The sequence below is a fragment of the Martes martes genome (genome assembly GCF_963455335.1).
Source record: "Martes martes genome assembly, chromosome: 4".
NCBI lineage: Eukaryota > Metazoa > Chordata > Mammalia > Carnivora > Mustelidae > Martes > Martes martes.
In genome coordinates, this window is record NC_137891.1 from 183,068,714 (window position 1) to 183,091,903 (window position 23,190).

General features: G+C 58.2%; 3 protein-coding genes across 8 annotated transcripts; 1 reads left to right on the forward strand and 2 right to left on the reverse strand.

The window, feature by feature from the left end:
• Positions 1 to 92: 92 nt before the first annotated feature.
• On the reverse strand, positions 93 to 7,133 carry FBXO6 (F-box protein 6). Of its 4 annotated transcripts, none has more exons than XM_080802863.1 (6): positions 6,970 to 7,133; positions 4,328 to 4,632; positions 2,251 to 2,377; positions 1,683 to 1,778; positions 702 to 837; positions 93 to 525 (listed from the first exon to the last, which is right to left on the reverse strand). In XM_080802863.1, the coding sequence occupies exons 2-6, from the start codon at positions 4,590 to 4,592 to the stop codon at positions 343 to 345; spliced, it is 807 nt and encodes a 268-aa protein (XP_080658989.1). In that variant the 5' UTR covers positions 4,593 to 4,632; positions 6,970 to 7,133; the 3' UTR covers positions 93 to 342. The 4 variants fall into 4 exon arrangements, with proteins under 4 accessions (XP_080658989.1, XP_080658987.1, XP_080658988.1 ...); XM_080802861.1 differs by having other exon boundaries at positions 6,914 to 7,101; XM_080802862.1 differs by having other exon boundaries at positions 6,905 to 7,101.
• Positions 7,134 to 7,904: 771 nt separating this feature from the next.
• Positions 7,905 to 13,190, reverse strand: LOC308342378 (F-box only protein 44). Of its 3 annotated transcripts, none has more exons than XM_080802786.1 (6): positions 13,109 to 13,167; positions 11,712 to 12,001; positions 10,394 to 10,520; positions 10,146 to 10,241; positions 9,900 to 10,035; positions 7,905 to 9,037 (listed from the first exon to the last, which is right to left on the reverse strand). In XM_080802786.1, exons 2-6 carry the CDS (start codon positions 11,974 to 11,976, stop codon positions 8,894 to 8,896), a joined length of 768 nt encoding a protein of 255 aa, XP_080658912.1. In that variant the 5' UTR covers positions 11,977 to 12,001; positions 13,109 to 13,167; the 3' UTR covers positions 7,905 to 8,893. The 3 variants fall into 3 exon arrangements, with proteins under 3 accessions (XP_080658912.1, XP_080658913.1, XP_080658914.1); XM_080802787.1 differs by having other exon boundaries at positions 10,423 to 10,520; positions 13,109 to 13,140; XM_080802788.1 differs by lacking the exon at positions 10,146 to 10,241 and having other exon boundaries at positions 10,423 to 10,520; positions 13,109 to 13,190.
• Positions 13,191 to 13,739: 549 nt separating this feature from the next.
• On the forward strand, positions 13,740 to 19,133 carry FBXO2 (F-box protein 2; the record flags this gene model as incomplete). The annotated part of the gene is made up of 6 exons (XM_080802789.1): positions 13,740 to 13,761; positions 16,757 to 17,137; positions 17,552 to 17,681; positions 17,753 to 17,848; positions 18,317 to 18,455; positions 18,689 to 19,133. 6 exons carry the CDS (start codon positions 13,740 to 13,742, stop codon positions 18,821 to 18,823), a joined length of 903 nt encoding a protein of 300 aa, XP_080658915.1. The 3' UTR covers positions 18,824 to 19,133.
• Between the last annotated feature and the right edge of the window lie 4,057 nt (positions 19,134 to 23,190).

A 23,190-nucleotide genomic window follows, 5' to 3' on the forward strand; every position in this document is an offset into this window, starting at 1 on the left:
GGGAGGGACAGGAGCAGCCGAACTGCCCTGGGAGGAGGGGCAGCTTCTCCACCGAAGCAACCAGGGCTTCCGCCACTAGACCCCACCCCAGGCTGGTTTTACTGAAAACATTTATTGTCATGAAATGTCAGAGTATATGACAGGGAGTTGCCACAAACTGCTGGGTTTGCCCAAGGTTGGAACTGGGGTAGGAGCTCCCAGGGTAGGGGCCCTCAGTGCCCACTACAGGCTCAGCTGGAGGGGACCTCCGGAAGTCGACTGGCCCAGAGAGCGGATGTCAGACTGTCAGAAGGGCCCTTGGAGATGAAGTGACGAGGGCAGGTGGGCAGCCTTCTCCTGCCCCTACAGGGTCTCAGGCTGAGCCGTGGAGGGGCCCCGGTCCCTAGTCATCTTAGGGCTGATGATGATGCTGCTGTTGGTGACACGGGGCCCGTACCAGCCTGCCCAGAACTGGGTGTCCTTGCCCCCGTGCTGGAAGAGGATGTGGCGGACCCCTGATGGGTAATCCGAGAAAGTGTGGGAGACCTGGGAGGAAGGAAGAGGAAGAAGAGATCACCAGGACTGGGGAGGGGAAAGATGGGGTGATCACTCCGCTGGAGAGGGGAAGGGGAGGTGGCAGGTCCCGCAGGGAACAGCCCCCCGAGCTGGAAGGCAGGGGCTCTGAGAAGGGGGTGGTGAGGGCCAAGCAGGTAAGGCCTCACCTCTGTCCACTCGGCATTGTTCCACTGATCAATGGTCACAGGCGGGGGCTCGAAGGAGGCCAGAACGATGTAGTTTTCTGAGACCAGCTGCACTCGAATGCGATACGTGCAGCCACAGTCGGCTCTGGCAGCGAACCTAGGGGCAGGTGGGGCTCAGCACTGTGCACCCCCAGACAGAAGGTGGCCTTGGAGGAGGGCAGGCAGCAGACCCACAGACTGGAGCCCGAGGCCCAGCTGGTTTCACTGCTCTCTGGGACCTCCTATGCCCCTGGGGTCTGCAGTCTCTCTGTGCGGGGCCATATCAGAGCAAAGTGGCAACCCTTTTGGGTGCCCAGTGAAGACGTTCCCTTAACACATGAAAAGGCTCTCTACAGAGATAAAGGCCTGGGTTGTGGGAGCTGAGCCATCTGAATGTTATCATGGCTCAGAGTGGGGATTCAATGGGAGATCCAAGGGGCGGCCTGTGCGATGGGAGCTGGCAGAGCTCACCCTCTGCTTGGCCCTGCTGTCCACCCCTCCGCACGTTCCTCAGTACCACCCCCCACACCCTTAGAGTGGTGGCCCTGGCTGGCACTGGGGTCCTGCTTCCGCTGTGGGCCAAGCCAGAGCCTTGCACAGCTCTGGGCACAGAGCAGGAGCCTGGGAAAGAGCTGAGGGAAGCCCAGAGAAGGGGCCGGGGAGGCAGACGGGATGGAAGGGAAGGGAGCGAGGTCCAGGGAGGCTGCGTTGTGCTGCCTCTGATGCTCTAGTACCTGTCTGTGACAGCTTGTGGGTAGGCCTCGGTCTCCCCATCTGTAAAGTGGAATTAGCATCTGCTGATGCACTGTGGCAGGAAGGTCAGGAGGTGTGGAATGAGCAAGTGCTGGCTCCCGGGGCAGCGCCTACCCTGGGACACCGCTGGGCAAAGAGTGGGCGCTGCCTCTAGGTAGCCTCAGGAAGAGAAGAGGGAAGGCTGCGGAGCGTGGCCCGAGCCCCACTCACCAGTCCTTAACCTCGATTTCAGGCCGGAACGTGTCTAGCAGGTCCTCCCAGTAGCCCTCGGCCTTGAGGTCCACCAGCTGGGACTTGAGGCACATCCTGGGGAGCAAAAGGAAAGGCTTATGTTCCCAGGTGTGCTTTGCATGGCCAGGACCCAGCACAGTCCCCAGACTGCTGCAGGACCGCTGCCTCTGGCTGTGGCTGGTCTAGGAGAAACACGCAGGGGCCCTGACCCAGTTGTGCCTAGGGGGCATGTGATCTAGTTCAAGGGCCCCAACGAGGGCACCTCCAGGAACCCCTGTCCCTAGATGAGGAACCTACAGGCATCTCTGCCTCAACCCTAGTCACCCAGTGGCTCCCAGGCCCCCGTACTGGTCTCCACCCTCCACGGCTGTTCATCGTGGCCGCTGAGTACTCCTGCTCTAGGAAAGTGGGACTCTGAGCCCGTCTGGGAACTGCCTTCCTCCAGCTGCACGGGGGGGGGGGGGGGCCTCACTTAGGCCTGAGATTTGGCAAAAGGGGTCCTGACCCTTTTCCCTCTCGACACTGCCAGCTCGGTTGTTAATCTTACCCAAAAGATGTGACAAAGTACTTCCTGACTTTGGAGTCTGGAAAATCTGTCCCATGGTCTCCAGGGAGGCTCTCTACCCTCCATTTGTCTCCCCCATTGGAGTCAATTTGCCAGGAAGTCAGATCCTCTAGGGAAAAACAGAAGCCAAGGTCAGATCCCCTGTGTAAATGTTTCGTCCGGTCCTGCCCACCTGCGCCAGGGAGGGAGGGGGGTTAAGGCGTGGCCTGCTCAGGCTCCCGTCTCAAGTGTGCACCCCAACTGTGCCTCGAAGCACCCCTACACAGTGCCCTTCCTCCAACGCATCTCCACCTGTCCTCACCACATCAGCTCTGATCTGGGACCTTCTCTCTCCCACTTCGTCCCTGACTGGTTTGACTCCTAACATGAGGCTGGAGGGGGGGAAAAAAAGTATTACCAGGAGTTCTAAACTAGCCTTTTCTCCCTCTGGTGTTGCTGGGGGGTTCGGGGAAATACCAAAGTTTCAGTTCTCAAAACAGGAAGTTGTGAAGGGCCTATGATAACACTTCTGTTCAATGACTAATGTCCGTTTGTCCCAATGCAGACCACTTACGGGATGACTCACATTTCCCCTGACACCCTAACTATGTAACTGAGATCCCGGGGGGCCCACGGATCGATTTTCTGGGTTTGCTGCCGTGCCAGCTTGGAGCCGCTCTGCCCAGGGTGGGAGGGAGAACCATGAAGATGGCCATCCTCGGTGCTGGAGGCACGTAGCGACCCCGTATTTGCGATCCCCACCAGGCTGGCTTGGCAGGTTCTGGTCTCCTCCTCCACGCTGAACCGAGAGGACCTTACACCCAGCAGTGTTTCCCTACCAAGGCTTTCCAGAACAATCACCAAGGGAACTTTTCCAAATTGTTCCGTCTACTAGGAGCCCGCACATATTCCCCAGGTGCCGTGGGGCCTGCCCGGAGAGAAGCAGAGGACCACCACAGAAATCCAGGAGAGGCCGTGCTGAGCTCAGGCTCAAGGAGGTCCAAGCGAGGCCGGGCTGCCGGCTGCCGGCCCACAGCCCAGTGTAAGTTGGGGCTGCCGCCGGGCTCCATGGAGCTGTGTGAGCTGAGCTGGCGGCCCGGCGAGGCAGCTTCTGAGCGGCATCTGGGGCAGGCAGAGGGATTGTCTGAGCCATGGTCTATGGGGACTCCGAGAGGGGCCTGAGGGCCTTCATCGGTCGGGACCAGGCCCCGGCAACGGGGCAGTTTCAGGGCAGGATCCTCACTGTGGGGCCTAACGCTCCCCACCCATAAAATGGAGCCAACCCTACTTATTTGGTTAACTCCCGGGGTCCTCTTGAGGCTCAAGAGAGAAAACCGACACGACGGGGATTCTAAGTGTACAAACTATGTACAGACCATTAATTACTGCCCTAGCCCCCGCAAGAAGCCTGCTGCGTGGTATGCAGTAGGTGTTCAGTGAAGGAAAAAGACCCTGGCAAGTACAAGAGAACCTAGTAAGTTAAACAGGGCCCTCAAATGATGTGATTACAGTCACCTCTGAAAATCCTTTCCTTCCTCTGGGCAATGGGGGCAACGGGAGGATAAGGACATTTGTGAAGCCCTGAGCCCAGTGAAGTCCAGGGCCCAGCACGGAGGGCGCCCGCCATATGAGTCACGCGGCTTAGATGGAGCAAGAGAGGGAAAGCTGAACGTGCAGTTTGTTCATTCAGTAAACGTTTTTCAAGCACTATGTGAAGGCATCACTGTGGACACTCGTGTTGGTGGAGCAGTGACCAAGACCCATTAGGCCCCTGGACCTTGAAGTTTGTAGCAGAGAAAAAACAAAACAAAAAACCAAAGCCACAAGAAAAAACACAATTACAGGTTAGGAAAGCGCTACGGAGGAACAAAACGGCACAGACGGGATGAAGGTGGGGGAGCAGGGGGACCGGGCCAGAGGTCTGAACGGAGACCCGAAGAACAAGGAGAAACCAAGGGCGAGTGGTATAGGTGTCAGGGCTGTGAGAGAGAACATTCCAGATAGTGCGGGAATCGCAGGTGCAAAGGCCCTGGGTTTCAGGAAAGGTGGGGAGCCAGCCCCAGGGCAGCCCCCGGCCCACCTTCCGCACATGGGTTCCGCAGGAGATTCCGGCGGAGGCTGCACAGGAAGTAGAAGACCTTCCAGTCAGCCACGGGCTGGTCCCAGTCCTCGGTGATGAAGCCCTCCCGCAGGCACTTGCGCTTCCACAGGGACACCAGGTCAATGAGGTCTCTCCAGAGGCTGCAGACCAGGCGACAGCGCAGTAGCAGCTGGCGGGCGGGCACGTGCGTGAACAGCTCCAGCAGAATGTTCTCGGGCAGCTCGTTGATGTTGACCAGAGCCATGGCTGGCGGGGGGTGGGAGGCAGGGGGGGCGCCCACAGGCCTGTAGGGGGCAACAGTGTTTATGAGCCCTGACCAAGGAGGTGGACCCTTCAGATTTCCAGGGACCTGGGCCAGGGGCTCTTCATCCTTTTTCTTTTGTGAAACAAGAGGGGTCAGGCATTCTTCGGGTACACAGTGGGCCGTCAGAATACGGAGCACTCACACACGTTACACACATTTGAAAGAGTGTAATAAAAATATTAACAAAGACTTCAGGGGCTAATATTTAAAGAGGCCCTCTCCTGACCTCCCCCCCCCACCCCGCACCCATCCCTCCCCTACTCCCCCCCCCCGCCGCCCTGTTAAAAAAATAATTACTTTATTTTAAGTTGCCGGGCCCAGCGAACTGGCAGACCTTGCCAAGGCCACGCCACTGTCTGCAAGCTCTGCAGAAGTGTGTGGTCAGGTTATTTTAGTGCTGGGAATTCACTGTTCGTCTGTGGGTGTAATATAGATTTCACGTTCTGTGTCACAGCTTCATTAAGTGGTGGGGCTAGTTGCTAAAACCAACTTCTCCTCCCCAAACTGCTCACGTTGGCCTGGAAGCCAGATGTGATAAGACACCGCAGCGAGGAGGACCTGCCTTTCCATCCTGGTTGGGGCATCAGGTCAGGACCCACCTTGAAATGCTCAGAAACTGCAAAGCCGATTGAGGGGCCCTGAGCAAGACCGCCCGGGGGTTTAATCCTGGCCTGCAGTGGCTAGCTGGGGAGCCTTAAGAGGAGTGAATGACCGTCCCAGCCTCAGCAGGGCCGGGAGGTCTGAGTTAGCACAAGGCAAGCCTTTAGCACTGGGCAGGCATCATTACTTCTCTATCATTAGAGCAAAAACGCTCGTCAGTAGTAGTCAGTGGCTCCGGAGAACACCTTCCTCCCTCTACACCTGAATGGCACAAGGGTTTTGGAAAATTTACAGTGCCACTACCCTGGCCTGAATCTTGCCTGGCTGTTGAGATCTCTAAGTCCCCTTCCCCCACCAGGTTGGGGGGGGGGAGGGAAGGCCAGCCCCTGTCACTCAGATGGGCCTTATCTGCTCACAGGTGGGAGAGGGAGAGATTATTCTCCTCCCACAGGTAGAGTCTCTGAGGAGGCTTCTCATTTTCCATAGAGAATTGACCAAAGAATCCTCCCACAGACTTCTCAAAGCTACCATCCCAGCAAAAACGAGAGCAGACGCACACCGTGGCTCGGGCCCAGACAGGAACGTGTCCTCACGGGAGAGAACAATAAATACGGTACTTGTACCTTGTGCAAAAAATGCTATGATGGGAAAAACTCCATGTGGCTAGGTCTTCTGCTTTTTCAGAAGGAACTTTACATAAGCAGTTTCGAAAATATGAAACCTATCGGTTTTTAAATGTTGGCAACTTCTAAAAGCACCGTCTAGGCCAAATAAAAGTCGCTGGGTGGGAGTCAGAGGCGACTTAGGTACAAAGAGCTCCTCACCCAGGAGTCCAGAGTCTGGTCTCTGACTCTGGTCGCACGTTATTCGTCGCACCCCCTCCCTTAGTTTCTGGCGTTCGTGGGTCTAGGGCGAAGCCCGACTGCGTACGAATGGGGCATGGGGTGAGGTTCCCCCACCCTCGGGGGGGGGGTGTTCCTGTACTTCCCACGTGCCCGGCCCGAGTCGCGGCCTTCTCAACGACCCCTGTAAGCACGGTTCAAGAGCAGAAGCTGAGGCTTGGGAAAGTTTGGCCCGTCCCAGGACCGGCGGGCGTGCGTGTGCCGGGAGGTCCCAGATCGGCCCTGGGCTGGGGCGCCACCAGCGAGCTGTGGCCAGGGTGTCGCTCCCAGGCAGCACTTCCCGGAGTCTGAGCCAGGGCCTGGCCGCGTGGGATCTGGTCTCGAGCGCACCGCGCGCAGCCCGGGTCCCTACCCGGCGGCCCCGCAGGCCCGCGGTGGACAGCGCCGCCGGCTCAATTAACGCCCCGCCCCCCGTCCGCCACCCCCGCCCTCGGGTGTAGGACACCCAGCCCTTCCCCCGCCTGTCCCCCCCCCGCGCCCGTTCCCCAAGCTGGGCCGCGACCTGGACGCGGGGCGGGACGCCCGGCGGGACCGGACCTCCGCGTCGGTCTGGAGCCTCCGGCCTCCGCGGCGCTGTCCACTGTCGCCCCGCCCCGCCCCGTGTCACGCGCGCGCTCGGACCGCCCCCTCGGGCTTCGGGGCCGCGCCCACCGCTTCGCCCCGCCCCCCGCCCCGCCCCGCCCCGCCTTCTCCCCGCCCCCCGCCTTCTCCCCGCCCACCGCCTTCCCTAAGCCCGCAGCCCGCTTCTACCGCAGCTACCCGGCGGGGGTCTTGGGCTCCGCAGTGCCGGGGGTCGCGCGACGGGCTCCCCCGACCTCGTAGCCTCAACCTGTCTTCTCCTCCAGGTAATCGGCGGCTCAGCAGCAGGGTCCCACCGCTTCCCTTTGCTTTCCGGGAAGAAGAGGGCGTTCACCTAACGTAGTCTTCACCTCGGCGCGGGCCACTCTGAGGCCGCTTCACTAGTTCCTCCGCTGTAGGGAGGGAGGCGGGACTCTCCCCGGAAGGAGATTGTTGACACTCTAGACGGCTGGAGTAGGGCTTTTACCTTCACTAGAGTTCGGCCTCAGGGAGACCTCAGTTTACTCAAAGGTAAAAATCTCCGCATTTTTGTCATTAATTCCTTAACTCCTTCAACAGGTAATCATCAAGCACCTACTTAAGGCAACCAAAAAGGGTTGTGCAGGTTGTGCACTGCGCAAAGGTGCCTGGCCCAGGCCACCTTTTTAACTCGTCAGGGCTGCATATCCCCCAAGGGTGTCTTCTGCTAACTTACATATAGCTAGTGAGTGGTGTCCCTGTCAAGGCTGAGGCCCTAATCCAGCTGACTATTGAGATAATTAAACAGTACATTGAGCACCTACTGTGTGCCATACACCATTCTAAATGCTTTGGCTTCACCTAATGTCTGTAAAGCTCTTGGCAGAGTAAGTAAGATACCAGTGAGCAGTGAGCCTGTGACGGCACACCCAGCATGAGGTGTATCTCAGATACCCACTGCTCCCCCCTCACCCCAGGTTTGTGGCCAGGCCTCTGGAGGAAGCTGCCAGTACTGGAGGCCTGCTGGGGTGAGATGTCGGTGACTCATTAAGGAATCTGTATGAGGGCCCTGGTCCTGCCATAGTCTGGCTACTGAAGTGTCAGTCATTCCCTGCACCTTGGACAGAAGCCACACAGGCTCACCTTCTGCAGGTCCAGGGCAGGACCTCCCATTAAATTTGCCTTTCCTCCCAGAGACCACAGGACAAAGGTTGGGCGGAAACACCTTTTATTTAGCTGCATGCAGCAGGGGCAAAACCCGAGCACTGCTGTCCTTCCAGCAGGAGGGAGAGGCAGGAGTGAGGCTGGGCAGGGTGTGGGGGGTGCAAGGAAAGGCAGTTCCAAGGGTAGGTTAGGACATTCCAAGCCCCGGGGAAGCTGGTCTAAGCATAGAGGTGGACAGGTGGTCCTTGAAAACCACCCACTCACCTCATCCCAGGGCTTAGTGCCCCAGCTCTCAGATTCAGGGTCTGATCCACCCCTCCCCTGCCCTGGGTTACCATGCACAGGATTCCAGGGGTCTTTTGAAGATCCTACCCCTGCCTGATACCCATCTGACTTCTGGGCTTCATTGACAGTGAGGCCCCCACTCCATCTTGGCCCTGTCCATCTCAGACTAGGCCTGAGCCTCTGGGTCAAAGTCACGTCTCTGAGCAGGCAGGCAGAGCAAAGAGCTTAGGAGTGGCAGGATGAGGCAGAGGACAGGCCAGCACAGCCCCCCTTCCACTCTCAGATCTGGCTGAGCTACATGGTCACCTCCCAGCATCTGCACTAGCCAGAGCAGCCACAGGCTTGCCAGATGTCCAGATTGTCCCTGCTCCGAGGGCCCCCAATGGAGACAGGGAGGAAGGACCCAGGAGGGGAAGGTAGAGACACACATCTAGGTTGGCATCTGAGCTTGGAGACCACTCTTGGAGGAGCCTGGGAGAACACCTTGCACCTCCCCAACCTCAGGGGCCCCATCTCTTAAAGGGCCTGACACCAGGCCTCCCCTGACGTCATTCAGGTTGAGACTTTGGGCCTAGAGCACTGCCCCCCGCCACGGCTTGTGAGGGCCGCACAAACTGAGAGGCTCCACAGAATAGGCGACTGAGGGGCAAGGATGAACTAGGAGGTCTGGGGGAGCCTGGTCACCCTCCCCTTCCCTAACCCAGCCGTTCTCTGACAGCAGTCAGGGTTTGGCGGATCAGGGCTTGGGGGGTGTCAAGGCTGGGGAGGTTCGATGGTGATGCTGCTGTTGGTGACCCTCGGGCCGTACCAGCCGGCCCAGTAGTGAGTGTCCACGCCGCCGTGCTGAAACCAGATGTAGCGGACGCCGGGCGGGTAGTTGGAGAAGGTGTGAGAGACCTGGGTGGGGGACAAGTGGAGAGAGGTCAAGAGCAAGGAAGGGGCCAAGGTCTTAGTGGTGGACCAAGAGTCTGCAGAACTCAGTGCTAGCTCTAATTCTGTGATTTTGGGCAGGCCACTTCCCCTCTCTGCCTCAGTTTCCTCATCTGTAAAATGGAGCAAATCCTCCCGGGTCCACTCCACAGGATTACCTAAGGGCAGCTCAAAGGAATGGAAGGGAACAGAAGGAAAGTCTGTAAACTGCCAAAAGATGTCCGCTATGGTCATCCCTGGGCACGTGTGGCTATTTAAGCTGAAATTCATGAAAATTAGATAAAATTAAAAATTTAGTTCCTCAGTCACAGCAGAATCTGGCTCTTAGGACGCGTTCCATGGTCACACGTGGCTATACCATACCACAGGTGCAGACAGACCATTTCTACTGCTGCAGAAAATTCTACTGGACAGTACTGGTCAGATTGGCAAACTGTGGCCCAGGGGCCCACTGCCCTTTTGTAAAATTTTGTAAATAAAGTTTTCTTGAAACACAGCCATGTCCATAAAGCCGCTTTCACCACACAGTGGCAGAGTTGAAGAGCTGAGTAGTTGGGGCAGAGACAACTCAGCCTGCAAAGCCCAAAATATTTGTATTTGGCCTGTTAAGAAAATGTTGGGTGCCCTTGGTCTAGATAGTAGTAATAACTGATATTAATAACTAATAATGGTCACCCTTTTTGAACATGGCTTTACCAGCATCATTTCAGACGCTGAGTGACCAAGGCCCAGGTGAGAAGCCGCAGAGCTGGGATCTGAACCCAAGCCTGTTTGACTGCAGTCTCCACCTCGGGCGATGTGCCACCTGCCCTCTTCCTCGCCCACACACCTCCCTCCACTTGGCATCGCTCTTCTGCTGGATCGTGGCCGGGTCTGGCTGGAAGGTCCCTAGAGGTGCGTGTGCTGACGACAGGAGCTGAACACACAGCTGGTACTTGGACCCGCAGTCTGGCCTGGCTGCGAACCTGTGGGCAGAGGGAGGGCCCATCAGGGCCTTGGAGATGGGGGGCAGGGTGGGGGTGGGGCGCCTGAGTGGCAGGCCCCCCTCCCCCAGACCCTCGCCCCAGGCACTCACCAGTCCTTGACCTCGATGTCCGGCCGTGTGGTGTCCATCAGCTCCTCCCAATACCCTTCGGCCTTGAGGTCCACCACCTGGGACTTGAGGCAGGTGCTGGGGGCGGGCAGAGGGGTGGGAGGGGCTGGGGCTCAGCACTAGGGCACTGGGGGGGGGGGCTAGGACTGCCCTTCCCAGAGCAGGAGACCCCAGGGTGAAGTGTATTGGGTTTCCCCCCACCCCAACACTTCCCCAGCCTCGGATCTTACTAATAAGAAGTCACGAAGTATTTCTTGACCTGGTCATTGGGGAATTCCTTCCTCTGGTCTCTAGAGAGATCCTCCACCTTCCACTCATCACCGCCATTCACGTCCAGGCTCCAGAATTCAAAGCCCTCTGGCCATAAAGCAGAATTTACATCATAGGGAGGCCCCCCCTCCCCAGTGGTCTCTTTCTTACAAGAGCCCCTTCCTCCCTGATCCTCTCCCTGAATCTCTGCAGCTGCCCTCGAGCCCCATGCTGTAGGACACTGCAGATCCATAGTGGTTGTCTTCTATTAGATACTGCCTATGTGCCCAGCATCATAGTGATTTCCACTGGGAATCCCAAGACATGTGACCATGTGAATGACCACGTGAATGACCCTTCCGGGATGGAGAACACTCTGACACCCACCAGACAGATCTGAGGTTTGTCCAGATACTGGGCTGTGTGACTTTAGATAAGTTGCTTTCCCTCTCTGAGCTTTGGTTTTGTCCTCTGTAAACTGGAGTTAAGAACAAGGGCTGGCAGACTTTTTCTGTAAAGGGCCAAAATACTGTAAGTTTTGTGGGCTATATACTATCTATCTCTGTTGCAGTCTTTTTTTTTTTTTTAATAACCACTTAAAACTGCAAAAATGACTTTTAGCTTCTGGGCCAGATTTGGCTCATGGACCATAGTATACCAACTGGTGGTCAAGAACATGGCTGTTGGGGAGTCAAGGGAGGCAGGCATCTGAAACTGTGGACAGCTTGGAGTCATGTCATTATTATCTTGCTCCAGAATTTGGCCACATAATGGGAAACAAGGCTCCCATCTCATCCCAGTGTGGAGCCGATGAGTTACAGCACAGTAAGGGAAAAAGGGAGCTCTAGGTGATGCAGAAATTTTGTTTTACCTGTTGTTGTAATATGCTGGAAAGAAGACTGGATCTCTCATTCTTCCATAAGTAAAGTCCCCTTTGCACTCTGGGGCCGTCCTAGGAAGCCTAGCCCTGGAGTCTTGGAACTAGGCCAACAGAATATGGCTCTGACTTCCTGGTCTTGTATCTTGGGCACAGGTAGTCCCAACTGGCCAACAGTCCCTCTCCTAGGAAAGGTCACTGGGGAAATAAGGTTTGGAATACAAAAATGCCACTCTTGGCCTCAGTTTGCCCATCTGAAAAACGGGAGTGCTAACAGCATCTACCTCTTAGGATTATTGTGAGAGGATTAAAGGAGTTAAACAATCCAGGGTGCCTGGCTCATAGTAAGTGCATAATGAAAGCCAGCTGCTATCATGGCAGTGTGTGCATTGGGGGCACGCCAGACCCGCTCTGCACCCCACCTTCAGCACACGGGTTGTGTAGGAGATTCCGGTGGAGGCTTCGGAGGAAGTAGAAGATCTTCCAGTCAGCCACGGGCTGGTCCCAGTCCTCAGTGATGAAGCCCTCCCGAAGGCACTTTCGCTTCCAGAGTGTCACCAGGTCAATGAGGTCTCTCCAGAGGCTGCAGACCAGGCGACAGCGCAGTAGCAGCTGGCGGGCGGGCACGTGCGTGAACAGCTCCAGCAGAATGTTCTCGGGCAGCTCGTTGATGTTCCCCACGGCCATGGCGGGTGGCTTCTGGATGCCCCCCCTGTAGTTATTGAAAGATATATAGAAAGATATATAGACTGGGCTCCCTCCCCAGAATTGAAAATTTGCAGCACCCCATGGCGGTGGACATTCCCATCCCAGCTCTGCCATTTACTATCTCGGGATATTCACTCTGCCTCTCTGAGCCTCAGTTTCCTCCTCTGTAAAATGGGGTCAGGAAGGGTACTAAAATGGTTTCAAATGACCTGATGCAGCAGATGCTTGATAAAAGGTGATTGATTTGGGGGCGCCTGTGTGGCTCAGTCGGTTAAGTGTCTTGCCTTAGCCTCAGGTAATGATTCCAGGGCCCTGGGATGCAGCTCAGCATCAGGCTCCCTGCTCAGCAGGGGAGTCTGCTTCTCCCTCTACCCCAGCTCATGCTCTCCTGCTCTCTCTCCAGTAAATAGATAAAATCTTTAAAAAAAAAAAAAGGTGACCGATTTTACTGTCACCTCACAACGGCCTCTAAAGGACGCTAAGGAGGCCGGGAGGCGTGCGAGTACCTGCCCAAGGTCAAACGGACAGGGACAGAGGACGGAGTCTTCTCTGCTTCTAGAGCAAGCCTTTTCCAATAGGCCAGTCTGTATTTATGGAGTGTAAGTAACAATGCGCAGTCCGGCAGAACCATCCAGCAAGTCCTCAGATGGAGGTGGAAGAGAGGTTGGGGGCAGGGGATAATTATCATTGTCTCCGACGTAGGTCCAAAGAGCTCAAAAGACTTTCTCGAGGCCGCAGAATAAAATGATCTGCCCAGCTGGGACTCGCGAGGGGGTGGGCGATGGGGAAAGGCCTTTCCCAGACGCCCACCTCTACCCCCGCGGCTGGGCTTCAGCCCCAGGATCCCTGGCGCGCCTGCAGCCTTCCCACCTCGCGTTGTGGCTTTCAAGTACCCCCCAAAGCCGGGGCTCCGACCCCTGGGCATTGATTAGCCACCCCAGCCCGGGTTCTCGCCTCCGCTGCCGCTCTCGGCCGCGCCGCGCAGTCCCCGAGGCCTGGGCCTTGTCCGCGCCGGGCCTTCCTCCTCGTCCGCGCAGTCCGCCCGCCCGCGGGGCCCTGGGCCGCCGGCTCCCCCACCGCGGGGCTCCCAGCGCCCACTCCCCGCGGTCACCTGCGCTCCGCCGCCGCTGCGCGGTCCCGCTCCGCCCTGGGGCTGGGCGGGCCTCGGCCTGTCCTAGCTGGAGCGTGCGGCCCCGCCCCTGACCGCCAGACCCCGCCCCGGGCCCGCCCCCTCGGCCCTGCCCCGCGCAGTGCCTCCCCATCGCGCTGTAGGAAAATTACCTGGTGGGGGTGGGGGGCACCGGAGGAGCCTCTGCCCCCTCCCTCCTCCTGGGCTGCGCGCCCCGCACCCTCCGCCTGACCCAGACTCGCTGCCCCCTCGTCTCCTCCTCCCAGCAGCCACCCCTGGAGGGAGCTGGAAGACGGACGCCCCAAATCGGATTCCTGCCCCCCCCCCATTAAAAAACCCGACTCCCGACCTTTCCCTGCCTCCTGGGTCCGCCGAGGAACCAGTAGCCTCAGGCCTGGGGCCGACCGCTCCAGACTGCGGGGCGTCCCGGCGACCGGCCAAAGGCGGGGCGGGGGGTGGGGGGAGGCTGGGGCCTTTAAGAGGCGCGGCCAGCCGGGCCCCGACCTAGACGCGGACAGCGCCTGGACTCGCCGCCGCCGCCGCGGGACTCGGGCAGCCCCGCAGCCCCGCAGCGCTCCGGCTCCTCCTCCTCTCAAGACCGCCCTCCGCAGCGATGGACGGAGACGGTGAACCAGGTAGCTGCCGCCAGCCGGATCCACTCGCTCAAGCCCGGGAGGGGAGACCGGGTCAGGCGGGCGACTGCTACAGAGAGGGGGCATCAGAGAGCGAGGGGGTCCCCGACATCCAGCGCAGCAAACTTTCACCCAAGCAAACCCCTTGAGACATTCTTAAAAGAGCACAGCCCTTTGGCTGGCTGGAGGCCTCCAGAGGTGACGGGCTCCTGGGTCCTCTTTACCAGGGACATAGCACAGGAGTCATCCCACATTCCCCCCTCTCGCTACCTGAGGGTCTGTTGGGTTCGGGTCTGGGACACATCTCAGGAGGCTGCATGCCTTTTTCTTCCATCAACTTCTTTCATTTGCCAGCTCTGGCCCTTCAGCTTCCTGTAGCCCCATGGATTTCTTGGGGTTACCGGCCTCTCCCACCCCACCCCAGTCTTCCTCCTGGGCTCCCTTGGCTAGTGGGGCTGCTCTTCAACTGCGTTGCTGGTTGCCCAGTGGGGATCAGACCAGCCGTCAGTGGTTGCTGGGGCACAGCTCTTGCCTATGCTCAGGGCCCTGAGACTGCCCAGTCATCTTGTCTGGCACAAGGGACCCCCCCCCCCCATCCCTTGAAGTCCCTACTGAGCCTGTAGGGTTTGCCTGCTGAGTCAGGGTGGGAACAAGACCTGTCTGCAGATTCCCCCACCCCTGCCCCCACCAGGCCCATCTGAGAGGGGGCCTTGCTCGGAGCAGGCCACGGGAAACACTCATGCACGCTCAGGCAGCCAAGCCCCTCTCCTCTAGCACTGAAACTCCCAGTTCCTTCAGCCCCTGCCCCCCATCCGTGACCCCCTTGCCACACCCTCTGTAGGGCCCCAGAATGGGCCCTGCTGTTTTCCCAGGGCTCAGCTGTTCCCCTCCAGGGCCCAGTGCAGGTGAGTCAGCCTGGGGGGCAGCTTCCAGGGGCCAGATAACTTTCCGATGGCAACAATGTGGGGAGTTGTGTGTGCTGGAAAAGGGTGGGGGGGCCTGTAATCAGATCTGGGGCCTGGAGAGCCAGGCCTGAGGCCAGGAGAGGGGACCGGGCAAGGTGCACCTTTCGGGGGAGCATCAGGTGTCCACCAGGGCCAGGGCAGGGCAGGGGGAGGGGCGGAGAGGTGAGGACACTGGGCCCAGCTCCCCAGAGAGCTGTGGGCAGCAGGACAGGCAGGTGATGTGGCTTTGGGGCCTGGCATTTTCCTCTCTGCATGCCCTTTGTTCCTGAGTGAAGCTAGTAAGCCTCTCTGGGCCGCAGTTCCTTCTTTGGAAAAGAGAAAGGGTAAACTCCCACATCATAAAGATGTGGCAAAAAAAAAAAAAAAAAAAAAGAGCTATTAACGAAGGAGAGTGTTATGCAGGTTTGACTGTGCTCTGGGCTCTGAAGAGGTAAACCCTGATTGAGCTCGAGGGTCTGATGTGGGAGGGGGAGAAAATACTGCACATGGGGAAGGAGGTAAGTGCTGGCAGGCCAGGGTCCTGGCAACACCCTGACTTGGGTCTAGACCCTGCCTGTGCCCTCCCCCACTGCTCAGCCTGTTTCTACCACTGCCTGGGCTTTCCAGTCTCTAACCCTTAGGACTACCCCTCCCATCCTACGTCTGAGAACACTGCCCCCCCCCCCCCCATCACCCGGAGTGGCCCCATCTCCTCGCCACTGTCTTCCTCCTCCCGAGACATTGCACTCAGTATCTGCTTACTCAAGGTTTTGATGGCCCAGCTGAGGCCGGCTGGGTTCCAGGAGACAGTCCAGCCTGCAGCTCCTGACATCTGCCCCCCTCCTTACAATTTAGAGTGTTCTGGCCCCCTCCTCAGGGGATCAGAACATCAGTACTTGTTTGAGTGGTCTGGCCCAATGATTACTCCCATTCCACAGATGAGGAAACAGAGGGCCGGGGGTAGGAAAAGAAGGGAGTGAAAGGACCTTCATTTCTCCAGCATTTATTATATGTCCCTGTTCCACATACCTGCTCTCTTTTAGGGAGCCCCCCCGTCACCCAGCTGTGGCTGGCGGGGGGTTCCAACCCCTGCTCTCCCTTCCGTTCAGCCTCAGACCCCCACGGCCCTGCCCTCATACTAGGGGTGTAACCTTTGGTGAATCAAACTCAAACTCAAAACGGTGCCTCCAAAGCCAATACCTTATTTCATTGAGGGCATGGTGGTTAATGGTGGCTCTGGAGCTGGGCTGCCTGGGTTCAAGTGCAGGCTCCCACCACTCATTTGCTGTGTGATCCTGGACGGTTTCACCCCTCTACGCCTCAGCTTCCTCATCAATGAAACAGCAACGGCAGCAGGAACAACCTCGAAGAGGGGCTGTAAGGATTTAGAGTAAAGAAACCGCTTAGAACTATGTCTAGCTCTTGCTCCGTGCCCAGTAAACATTAGCTGCTGACAGTGTGCCAGGGAGGGTTCCAGATGCCGGGCACTGGGATGAAGCCGTGAGTGTCCGAGACCCAGTTCCTGCCCTCTCGCACTGAGTCTGGTCCTGAGAGAGGTGTTTCCAAGCCCCCACACACGCTAGGACGATGGCTAGGCCGGACAGGAGCTCCACAGTGGGAAGATGTCCTGGTGGGAAGTCTGGGAGCACTCCCCAGAGGAGGTGAGGGGAGCAGGGATCTCAGGGGTTGGTGGTAAGGATAAAGGAGTGGAGGTGTGACACATCAAGTCAAGTTTGTGCAATGCATGCATGCCCTTATAGGAATATTTTATCAGCTCTTGTCTTCTCAGGTTTACTGGCCCTGCAGGGACAACTGAGGCCTCTGAGGCCACTCTTGGGACTGAGGACTGGTCTGTGGTCCTCACCCCTCCCCCAACCTTGGGTGGGCCTCCTCCACTGGGCACCAGTCTCTGGGCACAGAATCTCGGGCCCCAGCTGCGGATTATCCGAGGGTGGGTGGGAGGCAGATACCCGACGCATGGGGGTTCTCGAGCTCGGAGAGGGACGGTCTGAGCAGAGTCACAGCACCCCCCCCCCCCGCGCCCCCGCCTGCAGAGAGCGTGGGCCAGCCGGAGGAGGAGGTGAGCCCAGAGGGGCAGCAGGAGGAGGCGGGCGCGGAGGAGGCGAGCGCCGGGGAGGAGCGGCCCGAGGAGGAGGACGAGGAGGCCGCGGCGGCGCCGTACCTGGACGAGCTGCCCGAGCCGCTGCTGCTGCGCGTGCTGGCCGAGCTGCCCGCCGCGCAGCTGGTGCAGGCCTGCCGCCTGGTGTGCCTGCGCTGGAAGGAGCTGGTGGACGGCGCCCCTCTCTGGCTGCTCAAGTGCCAGCAGGAGGGGCTGGTGCCCGAAGGCGGCGCCGAGGACGAGCGCGACCACTGGCAGCAGTTCTACTTCCTGAGCAAGCGACGGCGCAACCTGCTGCGCAATCCGTGCGGAGAAGGTGAGGGGCTCGGCGGGCTCAGTTTCCCCTTCTGCAAAATGGGCAGGAACAACGCTGGCCCGCTCGGAGTGCTGCGTGACATAAAGCCCTGGCCCGATGCCCTGCCGAGTGGCCCCATCAAATACTGTACATATGGTTGCCTCCCTGGTCGCCTGTTCTCTGGGGGCGGGGAGTGGGGTCCCTTTCCCAGGTCCTTCCACTCTCAGCCAGCCAGGGCAAGACCGGCCCCGTGGGGGACCCTCCCAGGCGGGAGAAAGAATCTGGGGACGGACAGGAAGTGCCTCCGGTTCTACCCACACCATCACCTGCCCAGCGTCCCGTGTCCCCCCGCCCCAACTATCGGACAAAGAGCCAGCCCAGGCACACCCTCAGCAGGGAGTGGGTGACCAGCGTGGGGCTGTCCTGTTCCTACAGAGGACCTGGAGGGCTGGTGCGACGTGGAGCACGGTGGGGACGGCTGGAGGGTGGAGGACTTGCCCGGAGACTGTGGGGTGGAATTCATCCACGATGAGAGCGTCAAGAAGTACTTCGCCTCGTCCTTTGAGTAAGGAGAAGGGGGATGGAGGGCAAAGAGGGGAGAGGGGTCGCCACCCCCTCCTAACTCCAGTTCCCCAGGTGGTGTCGCAAAGCGCAGGTCATTGACCTGCAGGCTGAGGGCTACTGGGAGGAGCTGCTGGACACCACTCAGCCGGCCATCGTGGCGAAGGACTGGTGAGCGGCCATGGGGCTGGGCCAGGACTGTGGGGGGGGGGGGTGTGAAGCAGGGAGTGTGTGTATGTGTGTGTGTGTGTGTGTGTATAGGGGCAGCTTGGAGCCGCTGCTCTGCCCCAGGGGCCACTGCATCCCAACTCTAGTGGTCGTGGCCATGTGGGCCAGGGGTTTTCAGGAGAAGGTGGAAATCCACCTCCCCTCCTGATTTCTAAATGTTGGCAGTGAAAAAAACAAAGCGCGTCACTGCCGGCTGGCTTGCCTCAGAGTTGGGTCTGGGGTGTAGGCCTTGGGTTTGGACCTTGGGCGAGTCCTTTCTCTCTCTGGCCTCAGTTTCCTTATCTGTAAAACGGGCACCTTGACAGTACCGGCCGGCGGGGTTGGGCGGAAATGAGAACTTCTGTAGCAGGCGCGACCCGCAGTACCAGCTCCGGGAGGCTTGGCGGGCAATCGCTCCCTCCCTCGGGGCAGGTACTCGGGCCGCAGCGACGCCGGCTGCCTGTACGAGCTCACCGTGAAGCTGCTGTCGGAGCACGAGGACGTGCTGGCTGAGTTCAGCAGCGGGCAGGTGGCCGTGCCCCCAGACAGCGACGATGCGGGCTGGATCCAGGTGAATCTGGAGGCTCCGGGTGATGGGGCGGGGCCTGGGAAAGAGGGGCGGGGCTCGTGGGAACCCCGCCCACGGAACGAGGTTGGGGCCTACTTGGCGGAGGTGTGGAAGAGAGACCCCGGCTGAGAAATCCGTAGTAGGGGGGGAGGCTGGAGGCGGGAAAGTGTACCGGGGTGGGGTAGCTGGGGGAGGCGCCAGGGCCCTAATCTGACCCTCCTACGTCCACTCCCCAGATCTCCCACACCTTCACCGACTATGGGCCCGGCGTCCGCTTTGTCCGCTTCGAGCACGGGGGTCAGGACTCCGTCTACTGGAAGGGCTGGTTCGGGGCCCGGGTGACCAACAGCAGCGTGTGGGTGGAGCCCTGAGGGACCCCCCTTCTCCAACCTCAGCCGCCTCGCCTAGGAGGGGCAGAGGTCTGGGGTATGTAGGTCTAGTGGGTAGACTCCTCCCCTTTCCCACCCCGACCCCCACACGGCTTCTCCTGCCCCACACTCCAAGCCCAGCCCCCACACTGGGAAAGAGCGGTTTTGTTGGCATCTATTTGCATCTGGAAAGTAAGATGGGTGAGGGTCTGGGCCTGGGCTGGGCCCACTGCTGAACCCCCTGCACCTAGTACCATGCCTGCCACGAAGTGGGCGCCGAATAAATATTATTTGTCCAAGGAAGGAATGAATGAACAAACGGATGAATGAACACCGCTCCCTTTGCATCCTCTGTCTCCTGAGGGCCCCTGGCCCGGCCTGGAAAAATACTTGGTGGGGCTCCAGCTGCTCTGGTTTCCAGGGGCCCTTGGGCCGGTGCAGAGTTGGCCAGGCCTGGGCCGGCTGGACAAAGGCTGGGATTGTGAGGGCGAGGAGTGGGGAGCTGGGCCTGGCGCCTGACTGACACCCAAGCTGCCCAGAGGCCAGAACGGGGCGTGTGTGTGTGTGGGGGGGGCGTTGCCCTCCAGGCCTCTGGATACCTTGGTCCCCATCCTGTTCCTTTCTGAGGGCAGGATCTTTGGGGGGTGGGGTGTGGGGAGGGGGTTGTTGGCCGCTCACTGAGAATAGGAATTCTCCTGAGCCCAGGGATGGGTGACAGTGGCCCTGGGTGGGGATGGGGAGATGGGGAGGGTGGCTTTGGGGTGTCTCTGGTGTTGGACTGAGCAGGAGTCATTCACATCTGGTCTTCGGTCATTTTCCAGCCCTGCCCAGAGGCGGGCCCCTTAGCGCTGGTTTGAGCAGAAGGGCCAGGGCTGTGGTGCCAGGCACTCTTTCTGGCCTCCCAAGCAGCTCTCAAACCCAGGTCCTGGGGGTGACCGAGAGTCTCAACGCAGGTGCTCTCCTCTTGGAAACGGTGACCAAAAAAAATCTCAGCAGCCGTCCAGCTTTCCTTTGCTTCCGAGCCCTGCTGCCACCTGCGGGTCAGATGGGACGGCCCGGTTTAAGCTGGGCCCGCCGGCACTTGTTCACAGGTTCATTCATTCACTCATGATTCCTGAAGCCCCAGCCCTGGTGCCGGGCTCCGTGCGGGGCCTTGAGGGTCCAGGGGTGAGGAAGACACTCTTTGTCCCAGGAATATGGGGCACCCTGGAAAGAAATATCCAGTGTCCTGGGGGGGGGGGCTCCAACTGGAGTCCCATCTCTGGGGACACCCTCAGTCTCTCAGAGAACTCCCAGTCTGAAGGTGGAGGCAGAGCCCCTGCCCTATGCACATCCTTAGTCATTTCTAGGGGATCTCACACAGTCTGGTGGGGAAGGCACCATCCACACCTACGTGGGTTGCCAGTCAGGGGAATTGATGCCTTGATGGGTTTGATGAAAGCGTGAAGGAAGAGGGTCCCCCCCCCCCCGTGAGATTCCAGGTTTACACAAAAGAGTAATAGGCAAGGTAGTGCTCTGGGGCGATGGGCTAGGATGGGCGTGTGGGGAGCCCCATGAGGGTGAGTTGGGAGAGGACTGGGACACCCCCTCCTCCCCTGGGGGCAAAAGGAGGAAGCTGGATGGAGACTCAGTGAGTGTGAGAGGTAGGAGTTGAACCCAGGTGCCCGTGGGGATGGGATGTCAGGGCTGCGACATGGGGATGGGAGGTGCTGCGGGTGGAGGAGCCCCCCCCCATCATGGGGCAGTCAGAAGAGAGGCTCCTGAGAGGTCTGGGGCTCTGGGCTGGAGAGACAGGATTGGCAGCGTATGTGGCCAGCAGCAAAGCCAAGGCCCCTGGTGAGGGCTGGGGACAAATGTGAAGTGAGGTGGGAGAGGGCACAGAGAAACCTCAGCCTCTGGGGCCACGATGGGGGAGACAGAACAGCCAGGGAGGTGGGAATGGGGGGGGGGAGGAGAATGCAAGCCCTGTGAGGTCACCTGCGGACAATGGTCTGCTCTCAGGAGAAGGGAGCCAGAAATCCAGAGACCAGATTCTCTGCCCTAAGGCCCCAGAGCATGGGACCCACAGAGGAGACCTGAGGGATTCAGATAATGGGGTGCTTCAGACCCACTGTCCCTGAGTGCCTGTCACCAGAGGGACTGTTGGATACACTGGTGGCATTTAGCTTGGGAAAACCAGACAGCTGCTCCTGAGTCATCAAAAGGCTGATGTTTCAGGGGTAGGTGGGCAAGCAAAGCTCGCCATGTGTGGGGGCACAGCCTGTCACACCACCCCCATGACCCAGTTGACGATGGGGAAGGAAGGGGGAGAGGGCATTGTTAACCCTGCTGTACACATGAGGATGCTGAGAAACCAAGACTTGGCATATGGCTCACAGATTCATTCGAGAAGCACAAGGTTCAGCCTAGGGGCAATGGGCTTCAAACAGGGGGCACTTCACCCCTAACCCCGCCCCCCCCCCCCCATTGATTATAGGACTGCTGGTGTCTGCTTCCTTCAAGGGAAAAGCTACGCTGACCAGCAGGGGGCGCCTCAGGGCCCTCCCTGAGGGGAGAGTGTGCATAGCGGACCCGTCAGGGCCATGGCTCTGGTCCCTGAACATAGACTCAGGAGAGGTACATGTTCCTGAAGGTCCTTTCTAATCAGTCGGTGCTTATTGAGTGCCTACTATCTGCCAGGAAGGGTTAAACTAGACCAGGACTCTGCCCCCTGGAATATACAGTCTAGACAGAAAACTAAATACAAGCAGCTAAATAAATAAGATAATTATCAACATGATAGAGTACTTAACATTCATATCAGGCAACACTCTGAGAGCTTTATATATATATAGATTCATTAAAATAACCTTATGAAGGGGGAACTATTACTACTTGCATTTTCATAGGAGAGAAACCTGGAGCACAGAGAGGTTAAGCAGCTTGCCTGAGGCCACACAGCAAATATCTGGTGGAACTGGCATTCCACTTAGTCATTTAGGCACTTGACTTTCATAGTGAAGTAAACAAACTAGAGAGTGAGAGTGGTCCTTTCGTCAAACTGATCAAGGAGGACCTCTTTGAGGAAGGGGCATTTGAAGGATGAGGAGAAACCAGCCATGCAGGTATCTGGGGGTGGGGGTGGGGAACGCATTGTAGAAGCAGTAAGTGCAAAGGCCCTGAGGTGGAAATGAACTCATTCACAGATCAGAAAGGCTGGGGCTCAGTGAGCAAGTAGGGAAGTGGTTTGACGTGAGGTTGGAGATATAGGCAGGCAGTCCTGGAGTTTCCTGAGCACCTGCTGTGTGCTCTGTCTTACACAGTATACATGTTTTAAGGAAAAAGCTTTGCTCTATCCAGCAGGACCTAAGAATGGGGGGTTAGACATGAGCAGCTTACAGTCAGGGTGATGAAACCAAATTTCCCAAGAGTAACAGGATGAAGAGGGTGCTGATAACAGCAGTGATGGAGATGATAACAGGCATCGGTTGGGACCTGGTGGGACCCCATTCTTGTGCTAAGCACACCGTCTCCTTCGACACACCGTCTCCTTCGACCTCTCCAGTAGATACAGATATTGCCATTTTACAGATGAAAGAGCTCGGACTCTGAGATGTTGGGTAACTTGCCCAGGGATATAACCAATGTGTAGATAGTCATGACTTTCCAGTTTCAAATCCAGTTGAGCTGAACTTCCTGCTCAAGTCCTAGCCACTTCCCTCTGGCACGGGTTCAAAGATGGGCACATGCCAGGTGACAGAGCCAGGGTAGAAGCTAGAGGCTCTGAGGTGACTAAGCATGGAAACGGTGGAGATGACAAGGGTTGTCGGGCTCCAGGCCTTCTAAAGTATATTACTGATTGCCCCAGATGGAAGGAGGGGGTGCTAAGTGTTTCTGGGCCGTTTTGGTAATGGGGCTGGGGAAGGTAAAATTAATTTTCTTTTAGATTTCTTGATGGGGCCCTCTATTTAGCAGTTTTTTTTTAAGATTTTATTTATGTATTTGACAGAGATCACAAGTAGGCAGAGAGGCAGGCAGAGAGAGAGAGAAGGGGATGCAGGCTCCCTGCTGAGCAGAGAGCCCAATGCGGGGCCCCATCCCAGGACCCGGGGATCATGACCTGAGCCGAAGGCAGAGGCCTTAACCCACTGAGCCACTCAGGCGCCCCTATTTAGCAGTTTTGCAATGGGAAAAGGTTCTCCTTTTCGCCCCTGATTTATTTTCTTTGGAAACCTGGGTTTTTGTAGGCATGGTACGTTCAGTAGTGGCTGTATAGGGAGGAGGGAAGAGGGACCAGTTCCTCAGATGACCACTAGGTGTCAGCATCGTCAAGGGAGTTCCCAGGCTGGGCTCCTCTTGCCCGGATCTCTGCCGAGGAAGGGGGGCATCAG